Source organism: Colius striatus, chromosome Z, assembly GCF_028858725.1.
Source record: "Colius striatus isolate bColStr4 chromosome Z, bColStr4.1.hap1, whole genome shotgun sequence".
In the NCBI taxonomy this organism is placed as follows: Eukaryota; Metazoa; Chordata; class Aves; order Coliiformes; family Coliidae; genus Colius; species Colius striatus.
In genome coordinates, this window is record NC_084790.1 from 67,312,410 (window position 1) to 67,328,157 (window position 15,748).

The 15,748-nt window shown below is 39.1% G+C and overlaps 2 protein-coding genes across 6 annotated transcripts in view; one reads left to right on the plus strand and one right to left on the minus strand.

The window, feature by feature from the left end:
• NAA35 (N-alpha-acetyltransferase 35, NatC auxiliary subunit) overlaps nucleotides 1-15,748 on the plus strand; it is a 48,850-nt gene that overhangs the window by 30,399 nt on the left and 2,703 nt on the right. For 3 of the 4 annotated variants that reach the window (XM_062019161.1, XM_062019163.1, XM_062019164.1), the window contains 5 exons: nucleotides 1,422-1,558; nucleotides 2,950-3,017; nucleotides 3,266-3,406; nucleotides 5,595-5,717; nucleotides 6,648-6,728. In XM_062019161.1, the coding sequence (XP_061875145.1) occupies nucleotides 1,422-1,558; nucleotides 2,950-3,017; nucleotides 3,266-3,406; nucleotides 5,595-5,717; nucleotides 6,648-6,728 (550 nt within the window). Of the gene's footprint in view, nucleotides 1-1,421; nucleotides 1,559-2,949; nucleotides 3,018-3,265; nucleotides 3,407-5,594; nucleotides 5,718-6,647; nucleotides 6,729-7,356; nucleotides 14,311-15,748 lie in introns of those variants that run through there. The other variant, XM_062019162.1, reaches the window with a different exon arrangement.
• GOLM1 (golgi membrane protein 1) overlaps nucleotides 8,095-15,748 on the minus strand; it is a 39,273-nt gene continuing 31,619 nt past the window's right edge. For both annotated transcript variants that reach the window (XM_062019166.1, XM_062019165.1), the window contains exons 7-10: nucleotides 14,982-15,111; nucleotides 13,468-13,755; nucleotides 11,390-11,497; nucleotides 8,095-11,071 (exon numbers count right to left, since the gene is read on the minus strand). In XM_062019166.1, the coding sequence (XP_061875150.1) occupies nucleotides 11,007-11,071; nucleotides 11,390-11,497; nucleotides 13,468-13,755; nucleotides 14,982-15,111 (591 nt within the window). In that variant the 3' untranslated portion in view covers nucleotides 8,095-11,006. The remainder of the gene's footprint in view (nucleotides 11,072-11,389; nucleotides 11,498-13,467; nucleotides 13,756-14,981; nucleotides 15,112-15,748) is intronic.

Genomic DNA, 15,748 nt, shown 5'->3' on the forward strand with positions numbered 1-15,748 from the left:
CAGTTAATGAAAACCACTCTATTTTGTCAGACGAGAATGCATGAGGAAAGCAATTTGCTTTATCTGTCTTCATAGCATCAAGATCAGTAGTCTTGTTGATCTCTAGTATTTTTTGAAAGATCTCCAGAATGTTGAGGGCAGTCTGGAAGCTGACTAGGTAAAAGTAGCATCTTTTTCTGTGAGCATATTTGAAGACACATCTGCTTTTAGTGAAAATTATTGCACTATATGAAGCTAAAATGCTTTTTATTATTCTGCTTTCGTTTACATTCATTGTTTTTCACAGTTGATGGCATGATCCAAAAACTACATGATTTTAGTTGGTTCTTTTTTGATTCAGTATTAAAAATTTAGTGTTGAACCTTCTAACATTAAAGTGCTTCTGTACTTCAGTGTTTTGCATTTGGGGTTTGTTTTTTTGGTTTTGAGGTTTTTTTCTGTAAAGCTACAATAAAGTCTTGCTAGGTAAGCTGTAAGCTTTTGTTCTAAGAGATCATTTTATAGGTTCAAATGACTCGAACTTCAGTGCATCTAATTATGCTACTGTGCCATTTCATGAGTAGATTAAGCATTAACTGCGAAAATCAATACTGCAGATAGTACCAGAAGATGTCAATATTCTTTAATACCTCAGTACATAATTAGCAAGTTTTATGTGACAGTATTTTTTTGTCTGCCCATAAAAATCACTATTAATTGGAACTTAAATGTCCACTGCTTTATCTCCTTACTGTAAGTGAAGAACAAAAAAGATAAGCTTTATGAGGGGAAACGTGCAAATGAAAGGCACAGTTATTTCTCAGTATTTTTTCTTCTGAGCTATGACTTCTTATGAAGTATAATTTATTCATGTGATTTATACTCTCTTCTTTCGTCACTGCTTTTAATTTGAAGTTGGTCAGGAGATACATTGGACTTGTTTCTGCTTGCTAAGAAATAGCTCTTAAAGAGTTCTTAAAGTTTTATCTTAAATCTTAATGTTCCCGTGGGCTTGGTGTTTTTACATAACAGTGTACAGCTTTTTAATGTTTTAAACAAATCAATAATAACCTTGTTTCTCAAAACAATAATTCCTAACATCTTTAAACGTGTTTCATTTGATGGGAGAAGAAAGAATTCTACAGAAGTTCAATCCTTTATGGGTTTTCAAATAATGAGAGTCTTGGACTTCACTTTGTAAATTTATAAGAAACTTGTATACTTTGAGCTGTCTGTGGTTAAATTTGTATGAGGTCTTGTTTAAAAAATAAAAAATCGAGAACCTATACAAAACTGGAGCAGAGAGTAATCTGTTCACTTCAGCCATGTGAAACACAGTTTAATCTGCTCTAGAAGTTGCCCTTTACTCTTAGATCTCAAGTGAGGATGTGTGTGCTATGAATAGCTTTTGCACTGAAGTATGTTATGACTATGTATTGTAGGTACCTGTCAGAGTTCCTCTATGCCTGGCTGATGTCAACACTGAGCCGCGCAGACAGCTCTCAGATGGCAGAGGAGAGAATAATGGAGGAACAACAGAAAGGCCGCAGTAGTAAGAAAACAAAGAAAAAGAAAAAAGGTATTTGGCGGTAGAATGTAACTCTAAACTCGTCTCCTCTTCATGCAGCCAAGTAGAATTCAAGCTCAGAATTTAGAGTCAACACTGGTGTGGGCAGGAAAAGTCCTGCAGTTTGAGGACTGAATGTGAAACTTTTTAACTAAAAAAAGTCAGTCACTGCATAAGAATTTCCTGTTTACTTACTTCTAAATAGGCCTTTCAGAAAAAAACCCAATCTCATTTATTTTCACAGCTTCACCAGTTGTGTTGTATTGGATCATGTGAGATGTAGTTAACAGGTCTAGAGCAATTGACTTGGAAAGATACTGCCTTTCTACAGCCTGTAATTCCTGCAGAATTACTTTTTGGTGACTGTAGCTAGATTCAAAGACTAAACTGTCCATGTATTTATGTACTTTCTCTTTGGCTTCAGAAGGCATTCAAGCATGTTTCTTAACTTTACAACGATGAGTTGCCCTGTTTCAATTCAGTGGTAGTACCTCTGTGCAAAAGCCTCTTTGGAAACTCACCTTTTCTCTAGTGTATATGCGTGAGAGAGAATTAAAATTTTACTTCTATACCATAGCTGTCTGGCTGTGTGGTCAGGACTGTAAGACTGCTACAAAACAAGACATCCAACATGAGTGTATAAATAGCATTTACTACAGATTTGACATCCCTGAGTGACTAAAAAGGTTGTGATATGTTGGAGGTCCCTTAGCATTGGTATTGCAAATCAGCACCATGTGGAAGCTTGCTTTTTGTTCTTTGCAGTTACTTATTTTCTGTATTTTCATTGTTGTCTTTTTTGCAAGAGGAGCAACTAAATATGAGCAGCTCAAGGTTATATCAACTAAATTGCCTTGTTTCTGGAAATTCAGAAAATTACTGCTGTACTTTATGCTTTTTAAAAAGGTGCCAAATGTGGGGCAATGGGCACTATTTTAATACTGGAAGCTGAAAGGGGACCTTAAAGGAATATTATCAAGATAAATACATCTCTCTTATCAGGATAAAAATGCTTTTAAAATATTTTAGTCTGGAAAGTTTTTAAAAATCCGTGAACTAAGCAAACCTGCCTCTCAACCACAAGCATTAAATTCTAGGCTGTCGTTTAGTGTCGTAGGGTGACATGCTAGGAACATTGGCTGCCTGGACCAGTTTAGTTCATTGTCAGTGTACTGTTCATGTGACTGTCACATCTCTTGTCTTGAGATGCTTTGTGTCATCAGGAGCCAAGTGAGCAGAAATGCATACCCGTGACTTTTATGACTCATTTTTCTGTCATTATTTTAAAATATACCCAAGAATGCTGTCACTCTCTGAAAATCTGAAACAACTGTTTTGATCTGAAATTAACAAATGTACTGAGTTGAATGAAGTGGTATAATATTTTTATTTGCAATTTTCAGTTCGCCCTCTCAGCAGAGAGATCACCATGAGTCAAGCATACCAAAACATGTGTGCTGGGATGTACAAGGTAATTTGTTTGTGCTTGCTGAGCAATGGCTTCAATGCTTTTGTAATATGAATCAAGCATACATTGCTTGCTGCCTTTGTCATTGGTGGGACTGGAGATTAAGCTCAAGTTTATAATGTGATACGGTAAATACTGTGTTTCTTTTTTCTATCCTTCAAGTTATAGCTAAATCATAACTTTTACTTTAGTCACAGCAAAATGTGACATAAAGCTAACACTTTTCACTTTATATACCCTCTGCTTTTTAGACAATGATTGCATTTGACATGGATGGAAAAGTAAGAAAACCGAAGTTTGAACTGGATAGTGAACAAGTGCGATATGAGCACAGGTTTGCTCCATTCAACAGTGTTATCACACCACCCCCAGTGCACTACTTGCAGTTTAAGGTGAGTAATCTCAAAACGTGGTTGCATTCATGCTTTTATAAAAGTCATTTGTTCACCTGCTTTAGACATTTTTTGTTATTGTGAAAAGAGCCTTTAGTATCTCAAAGTAAATTCTTTTAGCAAGAATTCTTGCTAAAACTATATTCTTAGACATTCAAAAATTGGTCTGATATGGTAGTTTGAGATGCATGTGTTGTTTTGCATGGAAATAATTTTTTTTAAAAGTCTATGACAGACTTTAGCTGTGGTTTACATAGCAGTGTTATTCAGCAAGCAAACAGGAGAATGAAGCAAAAGTAATTTTGAGTGCTAAATCACAGATGTGTTGGTTGGAAGGGACCAGTGGAGACTTGTTTTGTCAAATCTTATCCTTGAAGTAGTATTATAGATCACAATAACCATGACTTTGTCTCGCCAAGTCTGAAAAAAATGAAAGGATAGATGTTTTCCAAGCTCTTTAACAGTTACTTCTTCTGGTCCATTTAGTCTTAATCTCCATACCTGATTGGAGGGCTACAGTATTCCCCGTTTTCCCTAGTATCCAGTCTGCATTATATCTAATCCACAATTTGACCTCTTCCCCCATGTTAAGTTGCGTGCCATTAACAAAGAGCATTTGTCTTCTGGTAGCTTCATAACTGCTGTTATAGTAGTTGTAGGCTGCTACTAAGATTACACATTAGCATCCTTCTGGTCTAATTAAAAAATCCAAGTCCATGGACTGTCCATGTGGGTCATGTGCTCTAGGCCCCTGTGCCGATCCACTATTGAGGGGAGGTTTTGATATAATCCCAAGAACAGGATGAAGACACAAATGAGGTCATAGACCATGCACTTGGGCAGTTTTTATTGCCAAAACTAGAAAACTGTAGCTGTAGGACAGAGGAGAATAAAAGGCAAAAGTTAAACAAGCATTTGGGATGGAGTTGCAAGAATAGTCGGAGCTGTGGATCCACGGTGTCCTGGGGTTCTCCTCAAGGGTTGCTGGCGGTGGATTGGCACTGATGCTTGACTCTCTTAATTCCTTTATACTCTACATGCTTGATGCAGGTGACACAGCTTCTTCCAAGCACAGTCTGTTACCATAAATGGTAAAGTCCAGCACATCCCAATTCAATGCTATTGCTAGGCTTCTCCAGTTCTGGGGTTGCAAGCCTTGCAGTTTTTGAAGCATTAATAGACCTTGCTCAAGTGTTAGATAAGAGCCACAGTGTGGTTCCTCGGTCTAGAATCCATTTCCTCTAATTAGTTGACATGATTTGTTTGGGTCTCAGGCAAGCCTTAAGACAAAACTGTCAGCACAGGCCTTATTAAATATTTACAGGCTCCAACCATGCCCACATCTCAGCAGCTTTCTGGAAATGGGTGGATCCGACACTTGCAGGACATTAAATGTTGCAGTGTCAATACTGAGTACAGGATCATAACTTGCTTGGCCAGGCTCCTGCTTGTATAGTCCCATGAGAGGCTCATTTGATTTGTAATAAGATCAACTTGTTGACCTGTATTCATCTTGGTGGTAACAGTAACCCTGTGGGGTTTTTTCTGCCTCAGGTGCAGAAATCTGGATGTTTCTTGTTGAACTTTAGAATTTTGGTGACCTTAAAGGCTTAAAGTTTCTAAAGGACTGTCTGAACTGAACCTATACTATTTTGTATGCCAATCAATCTCCTCAGTTTAGTGGTTTGGCTAGTTGTAGTGGAAATTAAGACTATCATTGCTTCCTCCTTGGCAGTGAAGGGTTTTTTTAAATCCCTAATCTAAAAAAAACCTACACAAGATTATACAAAATAAAGCTTTGATCAGTTTCAATATCTCACTGGCTTTAACCTTCATTTGAGTAAAGAATATCATACTTGGGGTTTTTTCTGCTTTTATTTTTTTGCCTGTAATTTAACATGTTGCATGGCACTATTAAAACAAATAGCCGAAAAACGAGTTTAGGAGGATTGCTTTATAGAGAATATGACAAGTTTATTGCATTTTGTGACACTATAGAGTAAGTGTGATGCGCTGTACTGCTGCTTTGTATTTACCATTTTAAATGTTTTTTATTTCCATATTCTTAAAATATTATGTAATTGACAACTTTTTTTCTCACATATGCTGGGTTTTTTTTCATTTAAGGTGATAAAAATACATTTTTGTGGCAATTGACTTTAATATATATATTTCCGTAACACTCTAGGAAATGTCTGATTTAAATAAGTACAGCCCACCTCCTCAGTCATCAGATCTCTACATGGCAGCTAGCAAACACTTTCAGCAAGCTAAAATGATTCTTGAGAATATTCCCAATCCAGATTATGAGGTAAGACTGAAATACTGGGGCAAAACAGGAGTATTTGTTCCTTGTAGAGTGTGTGTTTTCAGAGGGATCTGCATGAGATCCAAAGCTTGGATCTAGTTAAACAAAATGGTGAGCGAGGCTGAGTGGTTTGGATAAGGAGTGGGCAGAGGGGGGATGGTGACACCTTACACAGTGGTCTCTTCCAGTGTGTTATGTAACTGAGTCAGGATTGTGCTCAGTGTTCCAAACCTTCTCCCTACCAAGTGTCTTTGATGCTAGATAACTTAGTTACTTCTTGCGTGTTGCCTTTTGGCCCTATTCTAAAAGCGTATCAGTTTTAAGAAGAAGGTGACAGACACATGCCTGCCTCACCTACCTGAAATCTGGTAATCATGTACTCCTGAGAGGCGGTAAAAATAGGTTTGAATGTCATCTCCTGAGAATTTAGGAATCCCTGCCTGTTCTCTGGATCCTGGTGGTACTCCCACATGAGCTATCTGATTGAGGTTAACCAGTGTAGTTAAGACATAGTTTGAGCATGCCCAGAGCGCTTCTGTGCAAAAAGCCACCAGTTTGGTACTGAGTTTCCCTGTCCCATTGTGTCAGATCATGGGGATAGGTGCTTCGACTGTATAAACCTGTTGGGTTTTTTTTTCTGGATGAGTGCTTCAGAACTGGCCATAGTTAAAAAATTTTGAACAGAAGTGTGGAGAGCTGAGTTTCCTGTGGTCTGTTGAATAAAAATAGTGACTACCAAGATAATACCTCTTTCATTAAATTTTGTTAATCAAGCTGTTACACTTCAAATTTAAAATACCCTGATCCCTGTTAAGCTGATTCCATATCAGGACTGCTGTACTGTTGCAGCATGTAAACATTTAAGCATATTCTTTGGAATAATTTTGAGGTTGTTTGCTTTCTCTTGAGACCTTCTTCCTGACTTCTGTTTAGGTCAATCAAATTCTAAAGGTTGCTAAACCCAATATCGTGGTCATGAAGCTGCTGGCAGGAGGCCACAAAAAAGACTCTAAGGTAAGGAAATGCCAATTGAATTGAATGTGAAATGTAGTATTACACACAAGGCTGCTGCTGATCTTTTGCAGCTGGAGGAGCTGAGTCAGGCCATAGTTACTCTGAAAACTCTTGAAAGAAGCAGGGAAGCAGTGTAATCTGGTTTTACCTTGGAAGTAGTTTGTTGTAGATAAGGAAAACTTGTTTTTCATGTTTTGGGGGGAAAAAAAAAGGGAGATGTGTTGGTGGTGACAAATGTTTGAGTCTTCTGCAGGAGCTGGCAGGAGTAGCTCACGGCAGTGAGCCAGCAGCTTGTGTGAGCAGCATGGGGAGCTGCTGGCTGCCAGGGCCAGTGGGTGCAGCTGGATCAGGGCCAGCAGCGGGCTTGGCACAGGCAGAGTGGGAAGGGGCATGCTGCAAAGCCACACCAGCACTCACTCCACTGCTCTGTGCTCATCCCTGCTGGACATGACTGGCATATCCAGAACTGGGCTCTAGTACCTTTCAGATGGTAATTTAAAAACTTAGGATTATTTTTCTCAACATTTTGCTGTTTGAAACTTTTTCTTCTGTCTGCACAATATCCTTCATTTTGAGCATTCAATTCAGTAGTACTGTTATGTAATGTTTTTAAACCTTTTCCTTCTAGGTACCTCCAGAATTTGACTTCTCCCCTCATAAATATTTTCCAGTTGTGAAGCTTGTGTGAAACAACACATGGTTGTTGATAGGATACCTGACGCATAATCTGTGCATCAGATACAGCTGTAGGACGGATTATCTAGTACTATAATCAGACTGAGAGGGATCTCCGGGACAAAAGTACTGTTACATGGAATATCTATAGTATGCCTTTTTTTACTTGACCTGAATGACAACTGCTGTTTATCAAGTTGTACAGTTAAAGTTGATTTTCATCGATGTTGAAAAATGGTTTTACCTTAATCAATTTTTTATTACGGATTTAATCACAAATCACTTTAATGAGTGAACTCTGATAAGAAGATATTTTAGTTTAGGGATTTTAGTAACATTTGGGGATGAATAAAAATAATGCAGCAGAGCACCATGTCTGAGAGGCACAGCTGAGCTACTGAAACTCTGTTTTGAACAAAGCTACTTTGAGATATTGTGAGTTTCCATGCTTTGGCCAAAATTTTATCAAACTTTATTACTTTGCAAGCAGAAAGACTGGGTTCTTTTCTTGCCAAGTCCTGCAAGCTAAAGCAATCTTTACAGAAATTAAGAGCAGAAGAAAACTAATTGTTTAGCTCCTACTGCAGTGAATTCAGTGACATTTTAATGCAACTAGTTGTTTAGGAGGTATTTTGTCTCAAATACAGGAAAAGTCCTTGAGGACCATCATGGGAACACAACACACTAGGCATAAAGTTACCACTTTGCAACTTTATTTCAAGCCTGTTGTTACTTTGCCATTGCAAAGGAAGGATTGCCGACCTGTTGTTCTGTCACCTCTTGCATGACTTTCGTTCTCTTGTTTTTAACTGCCATGCTGCCACTGGATCCTACTGCCTAATGTAGTGGTTGATTGAGGTAGAAAACCCAAACAGGAGCCCGAAAACTGCCCTTTTCTTCCTGGAGTGCTTCTTTGTCCTTTGTTTCCAGATGTAAAGTGCTGCAGCTATGCTGATGAGCAACCTTCTCATGCAAGAGAGGAGGGAAAAAAAAACAATTAAAAAAGATAACTTACTTTTAGCTGTCCTGCCAAGTCTTACCTGGGCCATAAAAGCAAGTCTTCCAGGTTTGACTGTGTTGGATCGGACAGCTCTTCATTTTGGTGCTTTTGGTGCAAAATGGCTTCCTCCATAGCAATGCATTTTTGTCCATGCAAGTTGCTTGTTTGTGTTTCTCCTAACAATTTGTTCTGTGGAGTAATCCTCCTTTAACTCCCCACTGCTAAGCTACAGTTGGAAAACAAGAAACTCTGAAGAGGAACAGGCCCTTGTCTGCTAGGAATTTCCAGTTTCTTGAAATAAGCAGGAGTACTGTTAAGACACAGTTTTCCTCATCTCCATGCTAAAGAGGCTGCAGCCTATTTTACATGTTTGCTTATTGTCATGATTAATATACCTGATGCTTCTGTAATGAAAATCCTGGGAAATGCAGGCGTAAAGATGGCAAACTGGCTCTAGTACAGGACACTGAGAATTTGTCTGTTTTTTGCTGCCTTCTTACGAACAGTCACAAAATCTTTCCTGTCTTAAAAGTCTTGAACTCCATGACAACAGCTGAAGGACAGCCTTTGGTATTTCTCGAGAGGAAGCAGCAAGTGAAACAAAAGCCAAGTTCCACATCATTTATAGAACCAAGAAAACACAATTCATTGTCTTTCCTGTTTTCGTTAACATTAGAAGCAGATGAACTGTACAGAGTAAGGTGAATACACAGAAGAGAATTATTATTTTTATTTTAAAATGCATATCTAAAGTGGATCAAACTTAAATTTAAAAAAAAAAACCTGACAGACAAGTGTTTAACCCCAAGATGGTAACAGCAAAGACACTGTCCCTGCCTCATGCAACTGAAAATTTCAGTTTGCATTATGTAAACTACAATTCCAACTAAACATCCTTTAATTTTAAAACTCTATATCCTAGACATCCAGCTTTAACTACTGAAACATGCCATTATTTACTTGGGAAAAAAAACCCCCAACCTTAATAGCTGAAGCTCCCCCATCCTTTTCAATTAGACGCTCATACCTCCTTTTCTCTCCTGCTTACAAGCATTTGTTTCCCGTGCTGTACTGACTGCAGTAACCTAGGTCATTTAAGTCTGACTTGACTTAAATGGTGAAAAGAACAGAGTAACCAGGAACTCAGTAACGGAAGTGCTTTTCTTAGAAGAATTCAAGTTACAGGTGGCAGGTTGATCAGTTGAACTGTTTACATGTTCAGGCTTAATAAGCAGCATTTGACTTGAGCTCTGCCTTTCACTGGATGACAACTCCTATCCTTTTCATACACAATAACTAGCCTTCCACTTGCAGATACAGATATGTTAAGGTACATGAGTTGTAAACTAGTACCCTGAGGAGTGACACACCACAAACACAGATACAAAATGAACTGCAGTAAGAGAAAGCCAAGACGTATTTGTATTTTCTTAAATTGCTTGTTGGGAAGTTAATCATGTCTGTCTCCATGCCGTCTTGATGAGGGTTGGTTAATAGTCACAAAGACTGCTCCAAACACAAATACAGTTTTCAAACAAGCTGGTTACACAGAGTGCAGGCTGGACTGGTGCCTTAGTTGGTAAGAGAAGGTATTCCTAGGTTATTGCAAGTAAACTAGTGTCTAGTTTACATTCAATGAGTTAACAGAAAAGACAGACTACAGGATATTGACAAGAGTTTCACCTATGTGAGACATTGAGATGTCTGTAAAGGCACAGTCTGGCTTCACTTCTTTACAAGTCCAGCCAAAAGCGATTAGTCACTTTGAACAGCTGAGGTGACTGCTGTTCTACAAGACCAGCGTTTCCCTTTCTGTGAAGACAGGGTGGAGTAAAGGGCAGGCCGCACACACCACTTCAGATGGCTTCTTGTCACAGAAAGTGCAAGAGTGCGAACATTTCACACCGAACATATGCAAGATAGCAGTAACTGAACCTTTGTGTAGTACTGGTGTTGTGAACAGGAGTCCCACAGAGCTTTCAGAAAAGTCCTCCTGGCTAATGTCTTAACCAGATGATACTAATGTCAGAACCCTTTTTCCTAACCTAAAGGCTAAGAAAACAACCAGAACAGTGTTTCAGCCTGGCTACAGTGTAACCTAGCAACATCATTTTGGAGGCCCAGGAAATATACGGCTTAAGTGCATAACCATCATGCTTTCTGTGACTACCTACACTGCAGTAAAAAGGTGCCAGAATAGGCACAAGAGTAGAGTGTAGCTTGAGCCAAGTTTTCAGCCTTTCCCGCGTTTTGACATGGCAAGTTAGTTCTTCCTAAGCTCCTCTTAAAACCAGGCTGGAGATTTCTCTCTCCTGCATTAGTCAGGGAAGAAATTTGTCGTTGGCAGAGGACTTGTGCTCATCTGCCACCAGTCTGGAGGTTCTGTCAGTATCTTACAGGTAGGAATGAAAGAGTCATTGCAAAGGTCAAGCTGCTTTAAACCAAGCTTGAATCAGTCGAAACACTTCACACAGGAAATACTACTTCATTTGGGCTCTTATTGAAGCCTTGAGAAGATAATCAAAAGGTTCTGGAATCACTTTTCTTGTCATTGCTGCATTTTTATGAAGAGGTGATGAAGTTGCACCATGAACCTCCTTTATTCACAACTTTTGTCGTTCTTCACCATGCTCAGATAAGTGATTCTTCTCATCTGCAGGGTTTTGAACTAATTAGGACAAAAGAAAAAGATACAGAAATCTCTTTCAGGTGATTGACTGACAATTTTTATCTAGAACATCGCAGGAGAAACGTTGAAAGGACTGTTAAATATTGTATAGTATAGTAAAGCCTCTGATACTGCCCCTTCCCACCACACCTCAAACAGTATCTTCAGTGATGCTACAAAGAGAGATCAGGCTGTCAACATGAGGGAAAGCTAAAAATCAAACAGAAATCAGCTAGCTCTGTCTGCTACAGGATACGATTCAAAGTATCATCTTAAAACTGTAAGCATATGTGGTACTGAGACTTTATCTTTCTTTACCATTTTCAATCCCTGCAAGTGCTGCTTGCTTGTCCGTTTCTGATTCAGCTTCGTTTTCATCTAAATTGTAATCAACATCCTTGTCCTGGTTTAGTGCTTCCTGTTTGTCTGGAAAAACATGAATTGGTTTTTATGCTATACCATAAGGTCATCTACACAAGAGACAGTTACTCTAACAGTCTTCCACAGAATATTTTGTTGCTGGATGGATTGCTGTCCAGAGTAGGTTTTCATATTATTTTGCCATTTAAACTGTTAAATTTCGGAGCAGCTTTTGCTGTAATTCTTATCTAAAGAACTTGATTAGACAGAATCTTTGGGGATTTGGACCATGCAATAAAATTCAGTCAGCATTCAGAGGGTCTGAAAGGAAAAGTGTTAGGTGATTTCAGAATACATTGAAGTACAGCTTAAGGAAAAGCAAAACCTGAAAGCAAACGCTGAAACCTTGACTGGTACTGCTTTTAAATGTATTGCCACTACTGCTAAAATATATCTGTTTCCCCCCTTCTTGTTTTAGTTTGTCCACCAAGCAGAAGCTGGAAATACATAATTAAAAACACGTTATGACGTGTTAATTTGACACAAAAGTGCTTTTCTGTAAGATATTTTCTTCAGTCATTCATTACATAAAAAAGGACAGTCAATAAAGGATAGACAGCTCAAAACTAAATGGAAACGTTATCTCTGATTGCCAAACTACTACCCTTATTTTTCAGTTAACCAGCTAGAGAAAGTAGCTAATGGCACAGGTACAAGCATTACATACCCCAGGTTAGAGAATGGAGTCTCTGGTTCTTAACATTCTTAAGCCAAGACCCAATTAGAAACAGGCCTGAAAATGTTTAGCCTTATGTTGTCCATGTTCAGACCACCATCATTTTTACCCAGTTACAGACCTAAAGGTCTCAAACTTTTGAAACAAGCTTGTACTGGAATAGAGAGGTTGTCCAGAGAATGCACAAGAAATCTTTTCTACCATAGGATCCCTTGGCTACAGGCAACCTATGCAGTAAGGTATGGTATTTTTGTTAAACAGTCAAGCCTGAAGAACATCCTACTAGTCTTCCTAGCTCACACAAACTGCCCTTTCACAGACTACATGGTAGAGTTTTTTTCTTGCACTAATTGTGTGATTTATTTATTTTTACCTAATCTTTCTGCTATATACTACTGTTAAAACGGAAGTCATTCAGGTAACTTGTATTCACATCTCGCTGGGGGCCAGCCTGCTCTGACCAGCATCTTTTTGTAGCAGTTGGAAAAATATTACTTTAACGTGCGTGCAGATGAGATTATTTCTCCCAGTCAGGCCATCAACAGTGTTAACATCACTATTCAGGATTCTATGAATGCATTTGCTAGAAAAGTATAAACAGCATTTTTTTGTGGGTCTTAATTCCTGCTCCACCTGTATAAGAAGACTTCCTCTTGATTATTCTCAGCTACTGGTTCCACCTGAGACCAAGATCCTCAAGACAGACCTTTTGGTCAGGTTTAGGCACAGCATCAATACCCTGCTGCTCAGTGCCGTGGAGACCTGTGGTTCATGGTCAGACATGAACCTGCAACATCTGCTGCAGTTTTGCAGACTGATATTAGTAAACTTTAGATATACCTGAAGTCTTTACTCATGCTGGCTGACTTTGAAGAATAGCTAGCACGTACATGCTGACTCCATAAAAAGACTCTCTGAAACTGTCAGTCCCTGCTTTCTCTCTGCTCATCAGTGCTTTGAATAGTTCACCTCTCATAGTTTTCAAATGCATCCTTGTCTTCAATAGCAAAAAGTTTTGGGGATAATTTTCCCAAATGGCTTGTACAGCCAATGTAGAGAGGGAGGATGGCTGCTACGGCTGACACAAAACCACCCAGTCTTGTAGCTCCTTGTTGCGGAGTCAGAGGTCTCCATCTTTACCCATGGACTGTAGAAGACTGCTGGGGACTGACTGACTTCTTACATCTCACTAACCTTTACGAACCCTTAGACTAAGTCTGGCCAGCTGTTGCAGAAATCCTGCCCTATTCCACACTTTCATTTTTTTACTGTTCTTAACAATACGTGACATGCTACCAACCGGCATTTCTAGGGGGCAAGTCATCCTGCTTAGCATCATAATTTAGGAGCTGCTCCCTCTCAATTTCCTCACTGGCAGCCTGCTCTGCTGCCAGCTGTAAGGCATCTTGCCCAGCTATGTGTTTTTCATCTTCAGTCTGATTTGGCTCCTTGTCTGACTCAGGCAGCATCTCCTTGTCACTTGCAGCAGCAGCAAGTGACTCCTCTGGGTTCTTCAGTTGACTAGGAGGCTTCTCCTCTTCCGCTTCAAGGTCCTGTTTTCTGATGTCAGCTAGGCTGTTTATTCTTTCTGTAACAAAATGTTATTCTGAGTAAAAAGCTTTTCAGTACTGGCAGAAGTTAAAAACTTTTAATAAATACCGCCTTATTTTTCTACTCAATTCTTGTTTTTCCTCTGAAATAGTACCATTCAACCCCATCAGTATCAAAGATAAAAAGAAGACAACCCATGTTTTTCCTACTGGGAACTGCTAAAGAGATGTTAAGATGATGTTTACTGTCAAGAGATTCTTGCCTTTACCTATCTAAAATTTTGGTATGTGCAGTTAATACATTAAGCAGCAGAAACAGTGCAGTTCAAATGAAAGTTAACGGTGCGCTATCCAAGCATCAGGTTTCTGCATGTTACACTTTGCTACCAGCGATAAAGCTGATTTAGTGTTCAAAAGTAGTTCAGGATGAAGCAGTCACATGGGCAGATTTACAAGTATACCAAGGCTGAGTTGACTTTTAAACGTGACAAGGAAGGGCAGGAGGGCTGTTAATTTTAGCAAATTGTGTATTTTTTCCTGTATATTTGTATTTTTCACCAAAAAAAAACCATGGTAAAATTTGCCTGCGTAAACTTTATATAGATGTTGTCTTCCATGGCTAGCTCTCTGAGAGTTGCATGCTCGCAAGACTGTCATTTAAGATAACATGTAAGAATAATTCAATAGGCAATGGACTTTCACATAGTGCTTGGTGAGAGTGATGCACAAGGATGCATCCAGTCAAATCACTAGTTTCTGAGAGTTCAGTGCCAAAAGCCAGCATTAGGTTAGCTAATTCCATCTCCAGCACGTCACATCTCTTACTTGCATTTTGCCCAGTGGCAGTACATGAGAAGTGTGGATCTGTGTGTGTGTGTGTGTGTGTTTGAAGGCTAACTTTCAGTTATTCCACAGAGACGAGTAGCAGGCTAGATGTGTCAAATTTAGTCAGAAAGCAAGATTTAAATGTGCTTAAAAAAATCATTGCTTCCAAATGCAGGGTATTTCCTCCATAGGGATACAACTCCAGAATTGTATTTGTATTTTCCTTTACGTGCAATGTGTCAGTTACAACAAAACAGAACTAGTAGAAATGCTAGTAATAAAAATGCTTGAACAGATACTGCCTCTCCACAGCTGGAAAACTGATTAAAGTTCAGTCTACTGGTGTCACTTTTTCCATCTTGTGTACAAAAGCGTTTTTAAATGCTCAGTTAAATTACAGATGTTCTTACTGCTTGTAAGGCAGTGATTTCCGTCTCACCTTTAACCTGCAGTGGGTCGATCTTTATTGCTGTAGGCACTGCCTTAAGCAGATCCTCACTAGGTTTCTGCTGTTCCGAGTCAGCCTGCTTGAACTCAGCTTGCTTCAAGGCTGGCTGTTGAGTATTGACCTACAAAGTAAATGCACACAGACAAGCATTGGTCTACGGAACTGCTTCCTGGTTTGGAAAGGGAGGCAGAAGTTAGATAGGAATTTGGTAGAGGAGGAAAATTCCTAACACATTTGGAAATATCTGAACTGAAATTTTTACTGGTGATGAACAAACTGCACTGACTTGAATGTGCAATGACATTTCTATGTAGCAGCACACCACGGGGGGAGAATTTAACACATGCCTTCTTGGATGTAGTGGCAGCTAACAATAAGGTTGTTGCTCTTGGTGAGTGTTTCACAAGAAAGTTGCAAATTTATATTCTCTGAACTGTAACCACACGTTTCTCCACTGTTGCCCTGCTACAATGTCAGGGTCAGCAGAGTGAAAAACAAGACTGCATTAAGTACTGGTTAGTAACATACAGGAACGGGCAAACTGAGTTTGGGCATAATAAAGCTTCAGTTAAGCCTGTACAGAACCAGTTTAAAGCTCCGTTGAAGGCAGGAGTAAGAAGAAGGAAATGGACCAAGTAGACAACTCCCTTGAAGGTCTTGTAATTCACAAATTAAAATTCTAGGTACAACTTATATTGGCTGAGAGCTATGTCAAGTAAGGTCACATGAACCATGAACGTGAAATGTGCCTGAGTCCG